This window comes from Talpa occidentalis, unplaced genomic scaffold, assembly GCF_014898055.3.
Source record: "Talpa occidentalis isolate TD23 unplaced genomic scaffold, MPIMG_talOcc4v2.1 talOcc4.6, whole genome shotgun sequence".
In the NCBI taxonomy this organism is placed as follows: domain Eukaryota; kingdom Metazoa; phylum Chordata; class Mammalia; order Eulipotyphla; family Talpidae; genus Talpa; species Talpa occidentalis.
The window spans coordinates 113,883,011-113,907,654 of record NW_023604972.1 but is presented as its reverse complement, the minus strand read 5'-3'; the positions used below and the strand labels follow the sequence as shown (position 1 = coordinate 113,907,654).

Genomic DNA, 24,644 nt, shown 5'->3' with positions numbered 1-24,644 from the left:
TCTGCCACTACAGGTACCATAAATTCAGGCCATGAACTAAATTAACCATCAGAAGCAGTAACAATATTTGAAAAACTTCAGTGAAAAGGTCATACCTCTCAGTAATGGACTTCTTAATCTGAGTGTATCTTGTATCACTTTCACATTATATCTACCTACATATTCAGCATTTCTTGCCCTTAAGTCATTGTATTTCCCTTTGTTAGGTCCTTAGTTGATATTTTATACTTGCCTCCCATCTAGTGAAAAGAGGTCTATAATTGCATTAATCTTCCTGGAGAATCATAGAACATGAGATTCTTGCCCATTTTAATCAATGAGTTATTGTCAGTTTGCTCTTTGAAGTGGTATAAATAAAAATGTATAGAAAAGACTAACTTTTAACAGTTACTTGCTATTTTCCCAATTCCTATTTTTTCCCCAGTGAACCCTGTATTTTTTATTTTTTACCAAACTAAGATAATTTTTTTTACGTCCTCTCTGTGCATTCACACACAAAGTTCTTGAACATTTTTTTAGGTCCATTTCATGTTTCACATCTTTAAATATACCCTGGGGTCTGGCCAGTTATTATCTGGACTGTGCCTTCCATTTCATTTTCTTTTTACCCCCCACCATTTGATCCTGACTTCACAGAGATACATTTTGAGAAGAAACAACACCCCACAATGATTAATAATTAAAAATATAAGCCCCCTGGTATAAAACTGCAAACACGTCCTATTAAATTCTCAGATTTGATAAGGGTCCTGAGTTGATTGTAGTTCTCATTACATCATTTCTATTTCTGTCAATTAAGAATAATAGACTTTCTTACAAAGCCCTGTTTTATATTCAGATTCTAATCTTAAATGATAATGATTGAGATTATAATGGCTAAAAATTGTGTCTAACATACAGTATTCAAATAACAAGAAGAGAAGTAAGAAAGTATTTTAGAATTTCAGTTATTTAAGCACAAAAGGCACTATATCTCAGGTAAATGAATTGTACACTTTACATTTGACTTCTCTGCCTCAAGGGAGCTTCAATTCTGAATGTCTGTTACAGGTAAATATTAACAGAATACCAAATACCTCTGCTTGACATGTTTGTATTAAGTGAAACAAAAGTAATTTTAGGTGCTATTTTGTATTTTTTCATTCCTAGAAAAAAAAATGTTTTTGCAAGCTAGCAGACCCTTGGGTGCAGGATCAACATACGTTTCTTGCTTTTTTCACTTATATTCTGTGATGTAAAATATTTCAAAACTATATGCACATCACATGCAAATAATTTCTTTTATATTTTCTTATAAATATTTGCAGTTATACATTTTCTTTTTATTCCTAATGAAACTTGGCATTAGGCACTTGGGTATTGTCCCCACTGAACTATCTATTTGTCTCTGTCCAATCCCAGAGCACTAAAGCTCTGATAATATTTATGTCACAACTAGGAACTTCTATGAGGCAGATTCCAAATATCCTTATAATTTTCATGTGTATTTTCAATGGCATCAATTTATAAATGAAATGGAAATTACATGTCAATATGTTAGCAAATCAGTATATGTTAAATAGGAACCAAGGAGGAAAGATGGCAATGTTTCAGACCAGGATGGCATATGATCTACAGGATGAGTCAGGTAAATCAATACTCCAGGACTTCATATGATGAAGTTTGTATGCATTTAAAAAAAGTCCTTGACACAAATTAAAAAAAAAAAACTGGCAACAACAAATGTTGGTGAGGTTGTGGAGAAAAAGGAACTCTCCCGCACTGCTGGTGGGAGTGCAAACTGGTCCAACCACTATGGAGAGCTGTGTGGAGATTCCTCTTTATGCTAAAGATGAAGCTTCCATATGATCCAGCAATTCCACTCCAAGGAATCTACCCAAAGGACACAAAAACATTAATTCCAAAGGGCACCTGCATCCCTATGTTTATAGCAGCACTATTTACAATAGCTAAGCTTTGGAAACAACCCAAATGTCCAAAAATAGATGACTGGATCAAGAAGATATGGTACATATATGCAATGGAATACTACTCAGCAATCAAAAAAGATAAACACATGCAGTTTGCAGCAACATGGATGGAGCTAGAAGGGGTCATGCTCAGCGAAATAAGTCAGAAAGAAAAATAAAAATACCAGATAGTCTCACTCATAGCAGGAATTTAGAAAATCTAAATAAGGGACCAGGAAAAAGACAAATTAATACAAAGTAAAAATCAAAATCAACAATAAACTATAAACCAGAGACACACTATGGTAGGGGGAGGGAAGGGGAGAGGAAGGGCTAGGGTCAAAATAAAGGGGGGTATGCAATTGTATGGGGAATATAACCAAAATTATAATGCATATATTGTGCAAAAATGAAAAACGATGTAAGAATTATATAAAATAAAATATTAATTAAAAATTAAATTAAATTAAATAAATAAAATGCTCAGGAAAAAAAATAAATAAAATAAAAGAAGTCCTTGATTAGCAAAACCCTTGACAAAAACAGAGTCCAGTGGTGTGCCCAGAGAAAAATCCCAGGTGGAGAGTGAGGTGCTGAGCATATTCCCCATGGTCCTAAAATCAACACCAGAGACATAGTGGAGACTGGAGCTTGGCGACTTGGAGCTGCCTTTGCCACACTTACTCTGATGTGATAAGAGATCAAGTGAAAGAAGATTATCTTAATATTGTTTTTAAATAAGAGAGATGAGTTTTTCAATATAATTAAAGCAGGTAGCCCTTGGGGTTTCCTTTCCTATCTGGACATTTCTCTTCTATCCTTTCCATTAATTCACTTTCTCCATCAAGTAACTAAAGTAAGAAAAAGCACCAGTGGTCTCCTCAAATGTGAACAAAATGTGATCTTTGGCATTTGCTTTTTATCCAAATTGACAGGAATGGGGCTTTTGTGTTTGGTGCAATTGGAAGCCCCTGGTATAGCCTTTTCCATCTGAAGTCTGGACATAGTATTGGAGAGTAGCTCAAAAGTCAAAAAGCTTTCCGAGTAGTATGCTGAATACTTATAGCCAGTTCTAGTTTTAATAGCTTGCTTCCTCAAAGAGAGCCCAAGTTCCTTACAGGTAAATTTAGGGCATTTTATCTGAGGAACCATGCTCAAATATTTATAACAGATTTACTCATAATCACTTGAAAGTGAAAACAACCTCAATATCCTCAACAGATATATGGCAGTGGGCTGTGGCCTACTCAGCAGTAAGAAAGACTGAACTTCTAGTATGTGTGGCAACACAGATGAGTTTCAAAAGTGTTATGCCAAGGGAAAAGAGTCAGACACAAAAAATCATATGTTATGTGATCCCTCTAATATGACATTCTGGAAAAGCAAAACTATCAGATCAAAAATATATCAGTGGTTGTGAGAAGGTGGGGGAAGGATGAGATTACTACACAGAGGAAAGAGGGAACTTTTGGGGGTGATGAGAGTATTCTTAATTTGGACATGGTAGTAACATAACTGTATATTTGATCAAAACTCATACAATTGTATGTCTGAAAAGGGTGAGTTTCACTATATATAATTTATATCTCAATAAATCTTTCTTTAAAAAAATAAACTGTTTGAGAAAGCTTGCTAGGAGATCTAAATAATACAGTTAACCATAACATTAATTCCTGTCTCTCTTCTCTATTAAAAAAGAATGGCTCTGTCTTGAGCATTTGGCTTCAAACACAAATGTCTAGATTGCCAAGTTAGATTACTCCTTAGTCCGGTATCTGTTTTAAAAATATAAGTTTGGACTGCCCCTTAGTAAGATTTTTAGGAACTGCCTATTCAGGATCAAGCAATTCACTTGCCAGTTGCTCTTGCCAACAAATAGTGATGTCATTGGCTAGAATAATATAAAAGACCATCAGAAACTTTAACATTATTTTTGAACTGTCAGATTTTAAAGATACAGCTGTTAATAAACAAGGACACAGGAATGCAAGAGAAGAAACTTTCACACACATAAAGAGTGTCCTTTATATTCCCCTACACCAATTACAGTGTGTAACAGTTAATGTTATGGAATCTACATTTTCTAAAAATTACTCTTCCAGTATGTAAAAGAACATAAAAATTGCATTATGCTAAGTTATTATGCACTCTTGTTTATTGACAAAATTCTTGAGATCCTTATTTAACACATAGAATTTAAAATAGATTCTTGCTGTTTTTGTTGTGTCTTAGATTCTTGGCAGCTATAACCGAGGAAATTTAAGCACTGAAAAATTTGTGGAGGAAATAAAATCAATTGCAAGTGAGCCCACTGAAAAACATTTCTTCAATGTGTCTGATGAATTGGCCCTAGTCAATATTGTTGAAGCTCTGGGAGAAAGAATATTTGCCCTGGAAGGTATGATTATTTTACATAATCCCACATGTTCTCTCTACAATTTGAACTCAATGTCATGGGTTTTTGGTGTTTATTCCTACTACATGGCTAATGCATTTTCACTGTGTACATGAGCCAGCATGGAACAATGTCCTTTTATAAAAATATCTTTTTGAGAGAGGGCTTTTTCACATAGCACTGTGTCTGCAGGAAGTTCGCTTTGTAAGGATGTGACTGTGCCAAGGAAGAGTCAGACGAAGACCATGTCAGTGTACACGTACAATAACAAAACGTGCCTATGAGTTCTGTTCCTTTCCTGTGACACAGGTTTAGAAAATGGAGACACCAGTTCAAGTTTGTTTGTTTTGTTTTGTTTTTTTTAATTTGTTTGTTTCATTGGGTACTATTGTGAGATTGTTCTTAGGCAAAAACTTCTTTGTTCTTTTATTTTTCCATATTTTGTTCTCTGCCCACTTTAAAGGTCTTCATGGAATTCTGCCTCAAGTCCCATGGCAGGAAAACATAAGTTCATTATATTTGTCATGTTTCTTTTTGTAGAATTTTTTCTTTAATTTTGCAATGGCAACTGTCTACTGGGGATAATGAGTCATGGTGTGTCTGACTCTGTCTTAGGTAGAAGATGGCAAGTGACAAATTACTTTGGAACTAGATCTTTTGTGACAAAAAGTCTCCAGAATTGCTATACCAGGCAAACTGGCAAAGCCTCTTTCTTCATGTTCTTTGGTATTCTTATTCTCAGAATACACACTGCTCAAAATCTTAAGAGCAGAAAACACTAGAGGATTCTGCCCAGATGCTCTGTCTACATCCACTTGACTCTGTCCTTGTGAAAACACACAGAAAGACTGTTGTTTTTGCTTCTTAAACATAGAAATTTAAAAAATCTTCATATTCTCCAGCTCAGTCATCCTTAATAATAGGAAACAAAGATAAAATAGGAGAGAACTAAAAAAGTGTGAACTATTTAGACTGAGTATCATGTGGCCAGGAAAATTCAGAAAAATGGGTAACAGAGGATATTTATTTATTTATTTTTTTTTTTACCTGACTGCTTTTTATTTTTTTTTTTAAATATTAAATTTTATTTTTATATTCCCCCATACAATTGCAAACGCCCCATTCTGACCCCAATCCTTCCCCTCCCGCCCCCCACCCCCCAAAAAGTGTCTCTGGTTCATAGTTTTTTGTTGATTTTGATTTTCACTTTCTTATATTCATTTTCCTGGTCCCTTATTTAAGTTTTCTAGATTCCTGCTATGAGTGAGACCATCCGGTATTTTTCTTTTTCTTTTTGGCTTATTTCGCTGAGCATGATCCCTTCCAGTGCCATCCATGTTGCTGCAAATTGCATGTGTTTATCTTTTTTGAATGCTGAGTAATATTCCATGGTATATATGTACCACATCTTCTTGATCCAGTCATCTATTTTTGGGCATTTGGGTTGTTTCCAAAGCTTAGCTATTGTAAACAGTGCTGCTATAAACATAGGGGTGCAGGTGCTCTTTGGAATTGATGTTTCTGTGTCCTTTGGGTAAATACCTAGGAGTGGAATTGCTGGATCATATGGAAGCTCTATGTTTAGTAGGTCCAGAAATCTCCACACAGCTCTCCATAATGGTTGGACCAGTTTGCACTCCCACCAACAGTGCACAAGAGTTCCTTTTTCTCCACATCCTCGCCAACATTTGTTGTTGCTAGTTTTTTTAATATGTGCCATTCTCACTGGTGTGAGATGGTATCTCATGGTAGTTTTGATTTGCATTTCCCTGATTACAAGTGATGTTGAACATTTTTTCATATGTCTGTTGGCCATTTGCATTTCCTCTTCAGAGAAGTTTCTTTTTAGCTCTTCTGCCCATTTTTTGACTGGATTATTTTCTTTGTTGTTGCTGAGTCTCATCAGCTCTTTGCAGATTTTTGTGATCAGTCCTTTATCATTAGTGTTGGGTGCAAAAATGTTCTCCCAGTTGGTGGGGTTTCTCTTTGTTTTTGTTATTGTCTCTTTTGCTGTGCAGAAGCTCTTTAATTTGATGTAGTCCCAGCTGTTTATCTTTCTCTTCACTATCACTGCTTTGGGTGATGTGTCTGTAAAGATGTCTTTGATGTGCAAATCCCGTAGTGTTTCGCCTATATTTCCTTCTATGTATTTTATGGTTTCAGGTCTTATGTCTAGTTCTTTAATCCATTTTGAGTTGATTTTTGTGTATGGTGTGAGGTAGTGGTCAAGCTTCATTCTTTTGCATGTAGCGACCCAGTTTTCCCAGCACCATTTATTGAACAAACTTTCTTTGCTCCAATGCATAGTCTTTGCTCCTTTGTCAAAGATTAGTTGACCATAAATCTGTGGGTTTATTTCTGGATTTTCTATTCGATTCCATTGGTCTGTATGTCTGTTCTTGTTCCAATACCATGCAGTTTTGATGATTATGGCTTTGTAGTATAGTTTGAAGTCTGGGAGTGTGATGCCTCCATTTCCTTCTTTTTTTTTCAGTAGAGCTTTGGCTATTCGGGGTTTTTGGTGATTCCATATGAATTTCATCAATAATTGTTCTATTTCTTTGAAGAATGCCATTGAGATTTTGATTGGAATAGCATTGAATCTGTATATTGCTTTTGGTAGGATGGCCATTTTAATAATGTTTATTCTTCCAATCCATGAGCAGGGGATGTCTTTCCATTTCTTTGTGTCTTCTTCTATTTCTTTTAACAGTGTTTTATAGTTTTCTTTGTATAGGTCCTTTACCTCTTTTGTTAGATTTATTCCCAAATATTTGATTTTTTTTGTTTCGATAATAAAAGGGATGGTTTTTTTGATTTCTTCTTCTTCAGATTTATTGTTTGTGTATAGGAAGGCTACTGACTTTTGCGTGTTGATTTTGTATCCTGCCACTTTATAACAGAGGATATTTAAAAGTATAGAAAGGAAAACAAATGATTTAGAGTAACAGCTGCCAAACTATTTCGACAGCTATCCACAATAACAAATATATTTTGCTTTGTGACCCAGTGCACATATTTGTAAACATAAAACTAGAACAAAACTTTATAAAATAACCCTTATTATAGGAAATGTACCCTGATAGTTTCTCATCTCTTCCATTCTACTCTTTCAATAAAAAAGAAAATGCTGTTTCTGACTCACCTTATTTACTTCCTAACTAATGACAACCTGTAAGTAGAAAGTTGGATTTAGACATGATGGACCCAGCCCTAATGAATTTCTCTGGTTGCTTTTTGTTCTGGTTTCTTTTCCCCAGTTCCTTTAAAAACAGAGTACTTGAATTATTTATCAGTCTGAAGTGGCAGCTGCTTCTGAAGAACTTGGCTTTCGTGTGTTCTATGTACAAGTCACTTGTAAGTGGTTCTGGTCTCACAACAGCTATCCAGTTTCATTCACTAATAGGCCAGATCATAACATAGCTGACTTTGAGGAAATAGGTTTTCCGGGTCATTGTGCACATTTAACTTTCAATAACGTGGGCCAAGACACGATAGAAACTATCTGTGAAGATCATTTAAAAGAAAAAATTACTTAGCTATATGAGATAGTTACATTTCTAAATCTCATTTCTGAACAGTCTCATTTCTAAATCTCATCTTAAGTATATTATTGGAAGACAGAGAAATGAGGCCAACATCAGCTGTTGGCTGGCGGAGGATCAATTTGCCTTAAATGACATTTTCAGATTGTTTCTAACCTAACTAACCATACCATGAGTTAAAGACACATGCATATCTCTTACGCTCACGTAAGCCAAGAAATCTATATTTAAACACAGAAGTATTTTATAGAGGATTTGGCAGGTTATAAAAAGTCTCCCACATCCTTGTTGCTTCATTTTCAGGCCTAATCAAAAGCAGTGTTTGGACTAGTCTATTTCTGATTTTTTTTTTTTCATAATGAGATCAAAAAAGAGATTCATTTCCTTGTTTCTTAGGAAATCTCCGTTTCATCTAAATATTTATCTATAAATAGTAAATAACATCAATTATGAAACCCCTGGTTGCCACAGACGAAACCTCGTAGGGAAGAAAGAGTGCCATTGGCTTTCCCCAGTAAAATCAGAAATGTTCTAAAGTCTTTCTTTCCTGGATGGGAGAAATGCAGAAATCCCTAGCCAGAGGGCATACAGTGACTGGATTGGTTATGTCAGCACCCATAGACTGCCCAAGGAGGGAAGGGTTCAGGGACATACAACATGCTAGTAGCATGACATCTGTTCAGCAGGTGGAATGTCACAAAGCCCTCCTCTTTCTGTTCTCAACTATGAGCAGAACAGCTGCAAGGGAAGGTCCTGGCAATATGCAGGTCTTTGCTGCTGCTTTTTTATCATAGATCTTGCAAAGGCAAATGAGACAGCACCTTAAAACAATGTGGACTTGAATGTTCACATTAAAGTTGAAGTGTATCTTATTTAAATTAGAGGGCAATCCATGTATGAAATTGAAATGATAGCCTTGAATTTTTGATTGAGTGTCCATTCAATCTAGTCCCATAAAAAAGGCCATTGCTGATATATTTGTTAACAAATTTATGTCATTAGGTAACTAGTAAATAAGTTTGGCTTCACAAATTTGATTATTCTCATGCCTCAATGAATAGGCACACTGACTTACTTAAAATTATGTGCTATTTTTAATGTAACTGCTCTGCCAAATAAATCAGTAACTCCTGCTAAAAGCAAATAAATAACATTCCCTCAATCCCCTCAGGAGCCTGTGGTTTGGGGTTAGTGAATATTTTGAGATTAGCACATTTCCATAGAATCCTCTGGATTATCTCTGCATTTTAGTAGAGTTTCAAAATATGTACAGGATCCTTTTTAGATATTTTATATATGTGATGGAAAAATATGTGATTAAATGAGGGTCTGCCAAAAAGTCCCCTTCTGATCTGTGAGTGGTACCCACAACCAGAAATTAGAGCAAATACAAACCCAGAATTCCTACATCCTTTATCAAACAATGGAATGCTAAAAGGGGCTACAGCCAGAGATATGGGTGGGGCTGGCAAAATGGAGAAAACCCTCCTTAAATATGTGGATGAATTTTTTTCACCATGTAACATTTCAGGTAAGTTTAGCTTAAAGCCTCAGCAGGATGCTGCGGGCATGGAAGTGAGGCAGAGGTGTCCCTCTGCAGTACTTTCAGCTCCACATCAGAGGCTTCAAAGCACCATGGGATCCACAAACTGGAGTAGAAGGATAGCAGCATGAATGGAAGAGTAACCCACGAATGGAAGTTCATGGGCAAGAGTGTAACACACAAACACACAGCCCTTCTTCAGCTACCCTTGTCTATCCTCTACCCAGCCCTACCTAGGAATTTTGAGTTGAAAAATTTGTGGTTGAAAATGCCCTGAAGATGTTAGTTCTGGTTGTAAAGACCATAGACTATCCTAGTTCTCTGTCTTCTGCAAATCAGCAATGCGCTGAAAGGTATTTCTTTTCCTATTTTACAGCTACAGTTGACCAGTCAGCAGCTTCATTTGAAATGGAAATGTCTCAGACCGGCTTCAGTGCTCATTATTCACAGGTACATTGACTGCTTGGTAGAAAATGAAATCCTTTTTCTTTGAAGTTTCCCTCCCAAAGCTAACACGAATGTATCAGCATCACCAGTGCAATTAGCAGTTCATGACTTGAGAAATTATTCAGACCACAGTGACATTTTAATCCATATGGGAAAAAGGCATTTCACAAGCTTCTTTTTAGGAAAGCATGGTATCTCACAGAGCTCACAACATTGTACAAATAACTATGAATCAGGCAGTTTGAGAGCTGCTTTCTATAAATGTACATCTGGCTAAAAGAAGTATTTGATTTAAAATATGTCTAAAGATTTGAGAAACATCTTTTTCTTAGTGTTAAGGTTTTTAAAAGTCTTGCTAACTTTCCATATTCAAGACCTAGGATTCTGGGCTCCTTAATAAAGCAGAAAGTCAAGATTGGAAAATATGGTATTTGCAGTTAATTGATGAAAAGGCAGTTTTGATCCCTGCAAAAGAGTATTAATATTGCAATGTGCAATTATAGAATATAACTTAAGGTTAGTTACTTAGTGGGGATGGTAATAATGACATCTAGCTCATAGGGTTATTGTGAGGATGATGTGAATTAATATATGCAAAGCTTAAGGAGTACCTATGACATTGTTAATGCAATGTATTTACTTTTACTTTTTTGTTAAATATCATTGTTTTCTCTATTTGAATATCAGGACTGGGTCATGCTTGGAGCAGTTGGAGCCTATGATTGGAATGGAACAGTCATCATGCAGAAGGCTAATCAAATGATAATCCCCCAAAATACAACCTTTGATGTTGAATCTACCAAAAAGAATGAACCTCTTGCCTCTTATTTAGGTAAATTTTGATGGAATTAATAGAAGTTATTGTTTTTTTATTTTTGTTCTTTTTCTAAGTTTTAAGAAGGGGGGAAAAAAGGAAAAGAGATCTTTTAGATCTCTTTTAGAATCTCTCTTTTAGATCTCTCTTTTAGAATGCATATAGTCAAACATCTAATTTTCCAAATTAAGAAATTGAGGAATAGAAAAATAATATCAGAGCTATCTATGGCAGATCCCAAACTAGAATTTAGTCTCTTTATTTTTATCTTAGTCTTCATTTCATCATTCTAAAATGACTGACTGTGGGTTGCTCAAGAAAACACTTATAAATAATGAGTACTTACAATGGGCCAAACATAACATTAGAAATTGATGATGGCCATATTGGTAAGGCATATCTGTCCCTGCATTGAGGAAGTTTACTTTTTTGGATGAGCTGTGATAGATAATGAACCAACCAATGCTAGGCCGTAGAAACCCTGAAAAGATAACAGAGGTTAGATTAGATAGCTTCTGAATATTCTACATATTCTAAAATTTTGAGGCTATTTTATGGGAAATACCTTAGGTTCATGAACCAGTTTAATGCTGAGGTTTCTTTCCATCCTTCTTAGAAAACTCATAGAACATTTACCCTCATATATGATGGTGGCATATAAATCAATAAAACTCTTTAGGGAAGCTATTTCCAAAGGTGTAAAGCCATAAAAATGTTCAATTCGGGCCTCCCCAGTGGCGCAGCGGTTGAGCGCTGGGTTGCAAAGCTGCCTGCAGCCTCTGAGGCCCCGGTTCGATTCCTGGCTGCTCCCCGGCCACCAGAGGAGGGTCCCACAAGGCACGCAGACCTCTCCTGCCGCCCGCTGCTCCCCTCAGCAGTGTACTTCGGTCCTTCTGCCTGCTCTGCTCCCCGCTCTGGCTCTGGTGAATTCTCTCACCCTCCCTCGCTTCTGACTGTACCCAGTGCATGTATAAACAAAACAAAACAAACAAACAAACAAATAAATAAAAACATGCCTCTAAAAAAAAAAAAAAAGTTCAATTCACATTGTCCCAGAAATTTTCTTTCTGAGAACCTAAGCTCACCTAAGGAAAAATGCAATAATTTAAGAATACCAAATCATTGTATTGTTATTTATGGTGTTAGGTGAACTGGCATATTCTAAATGTCCAAAATATTAAGGTAGTTACATAAATAGTATCTCCAGTTAATGGAATATTATGCACCCATAAAAATTAAAAGTATAAAACCATTAATCTATGACACTAAAGACTTGAAATGATTATGGCATTTGATTATACATTCAAAGACACTTTGAGGTCATAAAGATTTTTTTCTTTTCTATTTTTTTTAAATGTCTAAACATGCCCTTTATTTATTTTTTTAAATTTATTTAAAGATTTGTTTATTTTTTTATTATACATTTTATTTTTATATTCCCCATACAATTGCGACCCCCTTATTTTGACCCCAATCTCTCCCCTCTCTGCCCTCCAGCCCCCCATAGAGTATCTCTGGTTCATAGTTGTTTATAGTTATTCTTTTTCCTGGTCCCTTATGGGTATGGCTTTAGGTAGTTACTATGCCTCAAAACCTCAATTTGCATATTTCTAAAGTACAAATAATAAATATTACATATAATATATATCTTTTATTTATAACATCAATTTACTGTAATATATAAACTGTGTAATACACACACACACACACACACACACACATATATATATATATGGGTTACTATGAATAGAAATTAAATAAATAACTATATGGCACTTAATATTTGCTTGACCACCATACTCCATAGGTGTTGTCTATTTTATTATTATGTAATGTTATATAAGAAGCATTCCTCTTATTAGTATTATGATAGGTAGAATAATAATGACTGCCAAAGAAATCCATGCCTTAATCCCCAGAATTAGGTCTTATGTGGCAAAAGGAATTTTGCAGATGTGGTTAAGTTAAGGATTTTGAGATGAGGAGATTATTCTAATCTAATTACATGGGTCCTTAAAATCACTGAACCAGTGATTAGGGTCAAAGGGAGAGAGGCTAGGCTGATGGCTTTAAAAATGGAGGAGGACCACACACCAAGAAATGTGGTCCTTTTTGGAAGCCACAAAGAACAAGAAAATCGATTTTGCTCCATAACATCCAGAAAAGGAACACAGCCCTGCCAACATGTTGATTTTATTCCAGGTAGACTCATGTTGAATATCGAATAATTAATTTTAAGACTATAAATCTGTGATGTATTAAACCACTGTGCTTGAGGTACTTGGTTACAACAGCAATAGGAAACTATTATCAGTATATTGTATATTACACTAATAGTAGCTGACATTAATTCTGCTACTGATTATTACTGAGTTTTCACAAAATTAAAGATAGTGCATGAAGTCCACAAAGATGTGTCTGACAATGTTACTACTCCCAGCAAGTTCATACATTTCAGTTAGATATAATAACACTTGTGTTTTTGGTGTTCTAAGCTACCGTTATGTGACTAAATTCCTTAAAGACAAGTAGTCTTAAAGAATCCTAAAGTTATTCTTCCCCCAAACCATGAGTTATTGGTAGCTTAAAGCCAACTTAGATTATTCAAGATTTAAAGATTTCACTGCAAACAAAAAATAAATAAATAAATAAATAAAATAAAAAATAAGAGAACTTTCCTTCTTGACCATTGTGTTTAAAACGTATGACTCCTCTCAGCCCAGAAAGGAAATTTGGGAGTATATTGTCTATAAAGCACTAAGATAATGTTTTTCCTGTTTCAGGAGCCATTTCATTCACATAGTCACAGATTAGTCCATAATACATTTTATCAAAACAAAGTGTCATATATGTAAAATTTCTTTCATAGTAGAACAGCACCCAGAAATGGAGAGGGGAGGAAAATGGTTTGTTTTTTTGCCCCCCAATTATTCTAAATCTAAAAAGAGGCTTTCAAAATAAAATTTATTTAAAAGAAATTAAAAAATAAAATAAAATATGCTAATAAATTAAAAAAAGATGGAAAATATACATAATGAAAGAAAAGAAAAAAGAAAAAGGAAAACATACTGGATGGTATCAATTATATATTCAGTTATATCAATTATATATATATTACATATATATATCAATTATATATTCAATTTTAAAACCACTGCTTGAAAGCTGACCATAGACCTGAGGCAGCCAAGGAATGAGTGGGAGGGCGAGGTGGAAGGAGAGGGTGAGTCTGGGAGGGGAGCATAATGGGTGATGGTGGAGCACTGTGGGTGCGTTAGTGGTGGGAGAGCTATGGTGACCACATCTGAGGAGAGAAATCTTATATTGTAAAATATTAACAAAGATATAAAACAATGGTATTTCATTAATAAAAAGAAAAGAAACTAAAAAAAATAAAAATAAAAAGAGGCTTTCAAAATATTTCCTTCTGTGGGATACAAATTAAGAAGTACTCAACTTCGTTAGCCTGCAATATATGTGGATTGAAAGTTGTTATAGATCTTAAGGAGGAATCAAAATAAAAGGTAGATTTCCTATTAAAAATATCCATATTAATCAATTATGATCAGAGAGAAGGAGTGACTGATGCTTTGGAACCTCTCTCAAGATATGGTCACACCACCATCTTTCTTTAACCCTATCTCATTCCAATAGGCATTTAAAAAGTGACTTTGGTAGTGAGAATACAGTGAGGTTCAGCTCTACACTTATTTCATTCTCAATTTTCTGAATTCTAATCATGCCAGACAGATTCTAAAGGAATAATAAAGATGTGAAGCTGATACATGAAATCAAGACCTATCATAAATCTTTCACATTACCTCAGCAGAGCCTAATACTGTTCTCAAGAAGTGAATCAGGAGATCTGACAGGATTTATTATTTAGAAATCCAGGCTTAGGGTTCTGCTTAGTTTTCCTTTCTCTTCTATTTTGTACATTGTGTTTTTTTTTCCCCAATCTAACAATAGAAACTTACTGTGAATTTAATTTGCATTTGCTTGATTAAAAGTGAGCTTGAATAATTTTTTATGTTTAATCATTCCACTTTTTAATGGGCTTCATGCCTTTTGAATTTTCTAATTCTGTCTTTGAGGCACATTATTATTAATTCTTGAATGACAAATTAGATTTATGCCTTGTCTCTGTAGAGAACAGAGTTAAATCAATGGATAAAAGTTACCACATACAGTTTTCAACTCTATAGAAGGAAGAAATATCTAATAACCAGAACTGTCCATCAGCGAAGCAGAAGGCAAATTATTTTCTGAAATGACACAGAATAGCATTTCACAATGAAAAAAAATATATTAATAATTAACTTACCACGTATTTTATTGTAAGGTAATTGTACTTTTTTTTTTGAAAGTTTAAAAAGGAAATAGATATTTTTGTACTAAAGCATGTTTAGTCTTACAAGTGGTAAAAGAACACCATTCCTTGGGCAAATTTGCATTCCTGTCTCCAAAAATTTAAATAATAGAAATGATACCCAATATGTCAAAGAGTTAGATGAAACTAGTTTTTCATACGACTGTTCAAAGAATAAATTAGTACAAATGTTCTGGAAACAATTTATCACATACCTTTATAAAAAAATTTTTTGATCCAAATTTTGATCCTATGCCAAAAAAAATTAAATTCAGAATGATATCTTTGCATGCTTATATATAACACCAAAATTCAAAATCACCTAAATCCAACCATTCCTTTAAGAATAGTCCTACAGCATAACACAGTGAGTTTATACCTTAACTTAGGGAAATAATCCTCAACCATTTAAAATCGCAATTTAAAGTCTAGGCTGTAACACATTTGCTATGATTATATCTATATAATATTATTAATTTCTATGGCACAGATACATGCATCCAGATGATTTCTTACAATGTGATAAAATTGGTCTTTCAAATTGGTATTTTAAATCCCTATCAAAGTTTTAACAGTATTATTCTAAAATAAATAGAGCGAATATTACTGAAATTCATATGCATCACAAAAGACTGAATCACTGAAAAAATACTGACACACGAAAAAGGAACAGAGTTGTCATACTCCCAGACTGCAAACTATATTACAAAGCTGTAGTAATCAAAACTATTTGTATCAGAATAAAAATAGACATACAGACCCAATAGACTAGAGTGGATAACCCAGAAATAAACCCATACTTATATAGTTAATTTATGACAGTTACTAAGGGTATAGTACAAAGAAAGGGAAGAATCTTCAGCAAATGATGTTGGGAAAATAGGTCCACCACAAGCAAAAGAATGAAGCTAGACCACTATCTCACTCCATACCAAACATTAACTCAAAATGGATGTAAATCTGAAACCATGAACTAGATAGAAGAAAACAGAAAACACTTCATGACATTGACCTCAGAAATGACTTTGGGAACTCTACTCCAGTGGCAAGGGAAACAAAAGCAAAAATAAACAAATGAAACTACGTCAGATTTAAAAGCTTAGGCACAGCAAAAGGAAGTATCATTAAACCAAAATATCACTCTTCTGAATGGGAGAAAATATTTGCATATCATTTCTTTGACAAGGGGCTGATATCCAAAATCTACAAAGAACTGACACAATTCAATAAAAGAAAATAAAATAACCCAATCAAAAAATGGCTGAATAGCTAATAGAGACTTCTTTAAAGATATACGGATGACCAACTGGCACAGGGAACAAAATGCTCATTACCCCTAGTGAAATGCAAGTTAAAACTACAATGAGAGTCCATCTCACACTCATGAGAATGGTTCATATCCAAAAAAAGAAAAAAAAAACAATCAAACAAACAAAAACAGAAGCAACAAGTTTTGGTGAGGGTGTGCAGAGAATCCTCATACACCGTTGGTGGGAATGTAGAATGGTCCTATTCTGATGGAAAATAGTATGGTGAGGCTTCTCATTAAAAATAGATCTACCTTATGATTCAGCAATTCCACTCTTGAAGAATACAAAACACTAACTTTAAAAATATGTGCAGTCCTGTGTTCATTGCTGCACTATTTACAATAGCCAAGGTATGGGAACAACCTAAGTACTCAACGACAGGAGTGGATAAAGAAAATGTGGTACATCTGTATAATGGAATACCACTCAGCTGTTTAAAAAAAAAAAAAATGAAATCTTGCCTTTTGTAACAACATAGATGGAACCGGAGGGGTATATGCTGAAACCAGTTGATGGAGAAAGACAAATAAATACCAGATGATTTCACGCTGAGTATAAAGGAACAATACAAAGAAAGAGACAAAACTAAACCAAAACAAACCCTAGAAATCCATCTTTAGAACTGAAGTTTCCAGAGGGATAGGGTGGGGAATTGAAAGCAAGGGTACAAGGGTACCTGAGTATTATGTGTGCTTTTGTGGTGGGTGTGATGAGGGTAACATACATCTGAAAAAATGTGAATCTATACTCCAAAATCCTATATAGTGTTGTAAATCAATGTTACCTCCGTTAAAATAACAATAAAATAAATAAATAGAAATTGCGTGTGTTTGGGGATTTTTTGTGAATTTTTTCCTCTGTCATTGTTATTTCACCTTTGCCTTTAAACAGGGAAGAAAACAAGCGCGGGAAACAAACACTGTACAGGACAAATACTTTCCAGGACAGAGCAATTGTGGTAGATAATCAGAAAGTACACCAAGACCTTCTGCCCAAATTAATTTACCTGCTTTATTATTTTATTACCAAAAAAGGAGTTCATGTAAAAATAATTCTCCCAGCCATTTAAAATTAATCTTAATGTATTCCGTGCAAACTTTAAGGGGTCAGAGATAATACAGGCGCCATCTCTCTCTTGTTAGGTTACACGGTGAACTCCGCTACTGTTTCTGGAGATGTGCTCTACATTGCTGGGCAGCCGCGCTACAATCATACCGGCCAGGTGGTCATCTACAGGATGGAAGACAGTGATATCAAAGTCCTTCAAACACTTAGTGGAGAACAGGTAAGCTTGAAGATTGTTTTAGATTAATTCATGCATTCTTTATGTAAATTTCAATTATCTGTCTGTTGACCTAAACTTGAAAAAAAAAAAAAGGAAACAATATCCCCAAAATCAGCATCGACTGAGAACAGGGACATGAACTGGGTCCTTGGAGGGGATGTAAGATGTCTGCATCTCTGCCCCCAGGATGTCTGCATCTCTGCTCCCCATTTGGATGGGAGTGGAGATGTACAGAGGATGGATGTAGATACAAATGTGCAAGGACAGATATAATAAAGGAGCTAAAAGATTAAGAGGCATGGCTTAGATAATAAACTCAGAAAATGGAGAGGTTGCTTTAAGCTAGGATTATACAGAAATGCTTACTAAGAGAAAAATGGGCTATTCTAGAAGGAAAGACAGGATGTAGATAGGTAGAAAGTGGTAAAAGAGCCAATTTCTGATTATGAATTATAAATGCAGTTTTGTTTCTTTTTAAATAAAATCATGGGGCTCATCTGTGGGAACCATGAGCTGGGCTGCTTGTGTGCCAGCTAAAGGTTTAGCTTAGCAATAGAGGGCACTGTAGAAATGAAGGCCAAGGTTGCCAGGTCTTAAAAAATTTTTGCTCATGTTTATAATTATTTCAACTTAAAAAAATGTTTAAACCATTCATAAGCCTGTGAGGAAAGAACATTTAAAAGTCAATGTCTAGCAGTTGTCTAAATGTCTAGCAATGTCTAGGAGGACAGAGTGAAATTTGCAGTTTGCAGTAATGGAAATATTTGAGGGAGAATTAGTCATTTAGAGTAAGAGAATGGAAAAAAATGTTGTTCTGAGCTTAGGTGACGCCAAAATTTAGGGGATAGAAGGGGAAAATAAGGAACAAAGATGAAAAGAAAGGGTGGTCTATAATGTAGTAGCAGAATGAGAGGAGCAAAACTGAAATGGAAATTAACATAGGAAGTTTCAGTAAGAGAAATATCAGGACCTCAGACATGAACATAGATCATTATTTTGGAATGTAATTGCATTTAAATAATTAAGTATAACTCTCCCTCATTTTCCTAAAACACATCCCTATGTTGAAAAGAGAATATATATTACCACAAGGGGATGCCCTACATCCACGTAAATGTTTCATATTTTTCTGTCTCCAACTGCTGCTTGGACAAATACTAGCCATTTTGTTGGTACTGCTATTTCAAGATAATTCAGTTCTTCATACTGTATTTTATTTCATATTTTCATTTAAACATGCACTGAAGTCATTCCAGAATGTCTTCTATTTTATATTCTAAATTAGTGCAAGAAAAAGAAATACAGGTTTTCACTTCCTTGAAAATTTCTGATGTTCATTCGACAGGGTTTATTTATTTATTTATTTATTTGTACTTTAGATCGGTTCCTACTTTGGCAGTGTTTTAACCACCCTTGATGTTGATAAAGATTCAAATACCGACATTCTTCTAGTTGGAGCTCCCATGTACATGGGTACAGAGAAAGAAGAACAGGGAAAAGTGTATGTGTACACTCTCAATCAGGTAATGGCAACTGTGAGCTGGCTAGAGATCCAGGAAACTTTCCTCTTCTTGTTCAATTTCAAATAAATATTGTAGTTCTGATTTTTCACATATTTTGGAACCAGTAAAGCATTTTCAGGGCTCATCTATTTTATTAACCCCTCAGTTTCTAAATCAACATATAGAATTCTAAAACTGTTCAAATCCTTACATATTTTCTGCTTGGAAATGTGAACTATATTATAATAAAATATACAGGACATAGGTAAATGTAAATCTTACTAAACTATTGAATGAATGCATAGGGAACCAATTATTCATGGTCTCTGGCCTGAAGGTGAGTAATATTAGCAGATTAAGCTGTGTTGGTGGTGGGTGGGTTGAGAATGGAGAGATTGTAGGGAAGTAGTGATTGCGAAAGTAAAGGCACTGGACATTTTCACCAAACTGCTGCAGTCTTTGCAATACTTCACTGGGCTGGAGTGAGATTTTGTTTTCCCCTCCTGATGTGAGTCATTATTTGTTAGGCAAGATAATTGATTTATTCACTAGAAGAATTTTTTGCTGTTTACAGCAAAGTGAATATTCATCTATTCAGCTTTTTAAATCCTTAAAGTCTCCCATATTGATTATTTTAATCACAAGTTATATCTTTCTTCCTATCCTTTTTTTTTTTCACTTCTTCCTATCAACTTTTTTTGGTCCTGTGCTATTTTCCTTTATCTTCCAAGAAGGTGATTCCTGTCCATCAATGCCAGTACTGGATTTTTTAAAAAAATATTCACACTAAACATCTTTGGGAAAAGTTTGCTTTTTGAACAGAGTAAGTTTTCTCTTTGCTCAGAATGGGAGCACATATAAATTTCAGAGAAAGGATAGTGACACAAATTGATTTTAAAATTCCATTTTTTTTACCCTTTACAAAGATGCTGTTATATACTCACATTAAAAAGCGAATCCATTAAGATCCTTAATGTCTTCTTTCCATACCTCCACAATCTCTTCTTTAAATTCTCTAACTTTGCTCTCAAATAGGCACACTTTTTAAGAAATTTTACAAATTTTACCATTGATGTACAAATGGTTTTTAATAGCCCTGATTTAGTATGTACTTAAAAATTCCACTCTGCTGTAGTAATGATAGAAATCCGTAAGTATCCTGTTTATCTTTTTTCCAGACAAGGTTTGAATATCAAATGAGCCTGGAACCCATTAAGCAGACTTGCTGTTCATCTCTGAAGCACAATTCATGCACAAAGGAAAACAAAAATGAGCCTTGCGGGGCCCGTTTCGGAACAGCTATCGCTGCTGTGAAAGACCTCAATCTTGATGGATTTAATGACATTGTGATAGGTGCTCCCCTGGAAGATGATCACGGGGGAGCCGCATACATTTATCATGGAAGTGGCAAAACTATAAGGAAAGACTATGCACAAGTAAGAAGTTAGATCTCTCATTCTCACCCTTCAGTGATAAGTGGCCTTGGTGTAAGGGTCACCCGTCTTGCTTCATGGGTTATTTAACTTCTTTCTTCTGACTTTATTGGGGAACTAGATTTAATTCTGTCATCAGTGGTTTTTTTTTTAAGATTTATTTTTATTTATACAAGAACTGGGGTACAGGCCAGTGACGTGGGAGGATGAGAGGATTCACCAGAGACAGAGCGGGTAGCAGAACAGGCAGACTGACTGAAATACACTGCTGAGGGGAGCAACAGGCGAGGCAGGAGAGGTCTGCTGCACCATGTGGGAATCTCTGAGGCCGGCTGGGAATTGAACTGGCGCTTCAGAGGCTGCGAACAGCTTCACAGCACTGCGCTCAACCCGCTGCACCACTGGGGAGACCCTCTCCTCAGTTTTTAAATGAGAGAATTATTTTGTGTTTTACCCTTTCATCTATTTTTTTTTTCTGTTGTTGTGTGCCACATCTCCACATCTTTTGAAATCACATCATTTGACATGGTAAAAAACAAAAATAAACAAAAGAACTTCTTAATGATGCTATTTAATACTTGCAGTTGAGTCTAATCCTAAATAGTGGGTACCGCATTCTCAAACATGGAACAATAATTATATGATTTCTCAAAAAAGAGATTGTTCTTTTATATTCAAAATAATAAAATTACATTAAGTTTACATTTATAAATTAAATTAGTATATTTTCCTCTAATGAATTTTGTTTTCTGAAGGTTTATAAATTTTTTACAAGTAATCCCTCTAAGAAAAATGTCTGAATAATTAAGCTTAACTTCAGGGGATTTTTGTTGTTCCTGTTTTAAATTTATTGTCAGTTAACAGCTCAAATCTATTTTTCCTATCAGAGAATAATATTAATCTATAGAATTGTCTAATGTACTATAAAGAAGGAGAGTTTAAAGGAACTCTTTCACTGTAATTGTCTGATTTTAAGCAATCATAGTTAGGCACTGAACGATTACTTATAAATAAAATAGAATTCAACACTTTCTAACTTTATTACACAAAACAGAAGGCATAACATTAATCATTTTTACGTATAACAGTTCTCTGTAGTTCTGTTGTCGACAGAATTTGCACAATCTATTCATGTAGTGGGATTTTGTGATTATTTTTTCATAAAATCATAACATTAATAGTGAAACAAAATAAAAGCCATATTTTAGTAACAAAATTCCTATCCACTTAATACTTAATTTGTTTTTGTAAAAAAAAAACATGATATTTACCAAACTAGCAATGCAATATTAACCATTAGGACATGATGAAGTAAGGAAATGCAAGGAGTTTCTCTCTTGAGTTCTACCACTTTATTCCTTCGGTGTTGATCCTGCAGATTTAGTGGAATGGCATTTGCAGTAAAAGAAGCATATTTAAATCATTAATAAGTGGAATATATTGTCACAGCAATTTATTTTGGAAATTGGTAGTAAATTAAAATGCCACTGTAAACAAAAACAAAAAAGAATATTAGAGTTGAGTTTGCTGATTGTCTGCAAAATGCTTTCCCAAAGATAAGTGAGGATATGATCATTCATTTCTATGGCAAACAGAGAAGCTACTTGTGTGAGGGATCATCCAGAATCAAATTGAATCAACTCATCCAGATCCAGTGGGAGCATGAAAAATGTTTGCACTTGGATAGCATAATTTGGCTTCTTATTTTATTATATCTTAAGTGGAAAACAAAAGGATGAGAAAAACCCCAAATTTAAGAAGAGTCAGTTTTGTTTCCTTGCTATTGGCTCTATTAAAATACTATCAGCTTGAATTAAACCTAAGTCAGGAAAATGTATTGGATGGAATGTATTATTTTTACCCAGACCCACACTGAACCTGGGACAGTTTTCTACTCCTCCTCTTGCATGTTGATAGGTTTTCAAGGTTTCCAGTACCTTAAATATCTCTGTGTAACGTGATTGAACGGGAACTAGAAAGCAGAGCCATTACTCATAATGCTTTCCTTGAGGAATAGACAGGATGACGTTATATAATTTTCCCTCCTCTCTCTGGTATCAATTGTGTCTGTACCCAGAAAGCAATTGTGTCTGTACTAGAAAAGGCATATCCTTTGGGAATATCTGAGCACTTCTGATGGGCCTGTTGAGCAAGTTTCCAGATCTCTAATTTAAATTTTTTTGATAACCAATCCAAATTTTCAGATATATTTGAAACTGTTTTTGAAAAGACTCTTCTGATATGAAAGTTTTTTCTTGGAATTTTCACAGCGTATTCCATCAGGTGGAGACGGTGAGACATTGAAATTTTTTGGCCAGTCTATCCACGGGGAGATGGATTTAAATGGGGATGGCCTGACTGATGTGACTATAGGGGGCCTTGGTGGTGCTGCCCTCTTCTGGTATGTATTTTAATAACATCCAAAGTTCCCAATAATACTAAAATAGCTCCAGAGCTCAGAGATTGATCAGAGCTCATATTATATCAAATATCTACTTCTGTTTATGCTCCATTATGCAGATAAAAATATGCATTTTGGCACCTTTGAAAAGTCAATAATTCTTAAAGATAAAGGGATCCTATTAAACAAGTTGTGTCGATATTTTTTCCCTGGGGTATCTATTATCTGCTTGGCTCTAAGGTAGATACTCTGTTGTGGGATAGGTATAGGGGAGAAGAAGATCTCATAGAGAATGTATATAAACAAGAAAGCATACCAAACTCTGAGTTACTTACAAGCTTTTAGGAATAATTGACTCTTTTTGTTTACCTATTACAATGTGTATTATTGTCTGTGTTTATATTGTTGGTCAAGCATAATAGCATGTTCAGTAAAATCTTTTTTCAGTCTTTAAAATGCCTGAATCCCAAATTAATTTCAGTTAATTATAAAATGCTGGTTAATGAGCAAATATATGTACTTGTATACCATCTATTTATAAATAAATACTGATAATAATTGTTATTAACAAGTATTAATTGCTTATCAATTTATTATAATTAGCAAAGTATTCATTAATATCATTGATAGCTCTGGCTTTAGTGAAAAACATTACAATTCCAAAAGGGGTTCTCTTTGGGGGGAAAATTGACTAAAATATTAAAAATAATTTTCATGAGAAATTTGTGCAATAATTGTGAAAACATTACAAATTTCATTAAGACACATGAAAGATTTAATAAATAAAAAATATATTTATGCCAGGTATCCTAATGGAAAGTCCACATGTCAGGTGGAAACATATCTCCATGTTTTTCCCCCCAAAATATATCTAGAAGCTTAGTACAGAAAATTGTGAGATAAAGACAGAGACCTAAAATAGACAACTTTGTCATAATTTAAGGTAATGCTTAAGAACCAATGATCAAATAAAAATTATATGCCAGAAAATAGCCTTGGTGTCAAAAAAATTAACTGTGTACAGTAAAGGAAGAAGTAACTGAAAGGGGATGCCTACCAAGGGGGACTGCTGGGTGCAGGTGACTGTGGCTTTGGGGAGGACCCACCTGAAACCAAGCTCCAAACCAGGAGTCACAGGGTTAGGAACAAAGGTACATTTAGTTTTCATTGAAACACTAAATAATGTGTGTGCCTACCACAGTGCTGTACATGTTATTTTTCTTCTCCTCCCTTGACATAGGGGCAGGATTGAACCTATCAGAAAAACAAAGATCAGAGTGCAGAAACATTTTCCAGGGACCTATGGACTCTTTCCAGATTGGGAGGAAAGTGGAAGATTCCCCAATTAGGGCTTTGGTTCTGAAGTGGCGCCTGGGCACTTGGTTGCATTTCTTTCCATCATGAGCAAAACAGATCTTTGGCTTATAAACTGTTAGAGATGGAGAATAATTTTTCCTCTGCCCTTCTGAGTTCTTCTTGGCTGAGTCCCTGTTATGCAAGATAGAGTAACGAGAGAAAAACAAGCAAAAGTTTATTAACATAGAGTTAAGTCCTCATTTATTCCTTTCTTTTAGTCTTTGAACATTATTGCATTTTCACCTTGATAATTTGGCAAAACATTCATGGAATAATCTGCAGACAACAAGTTTTA

At 34.7% G+C, this 24,644-nt stretch overlaps 1 protein-coding gene across 2 annotated transcripts in view; it reads left to right on the top strand.

The window, feature by feature from the left end:
• ITGA1 (integrin subunit alpha 1) overlaps positions 1–24,644 on the top strand; it is a 146,251-nt gene that overhangs the window by 92,372 nt on the left and 29,235 nt on the right. For both annotated transcript variants that reach the window (XM_037530624.2, XM_037530625.2), the window contains exons 9-15: positions 4,182–4,347; positions 9,809–9,882; positions 10,567–10,711; positions 17,515–17,657; positions 19,037–19,180; positions 20,338–20,595; positions 22,863–22,993. In XM_037530624.2, coding sequence (XP_037386521.1) covers positions 4,182–4,347; positions 9,809–9,882; positions 10,567–10,711; positions 17,515–17,657; positions 19,037–19,180; positions 20,338–20,595; positions 22,863–22,993 — 1,061 coding nt within the window. The remainder of the gene's footprint in view (positions 1–4,181; positions 4,348–9,808; positions 9,883–10,566; positions 10,712–17,514; positions 17,658–19,036; positions 19,181–20,337; positions 20,596–22,862; positions 22,994–24,644) is intronic.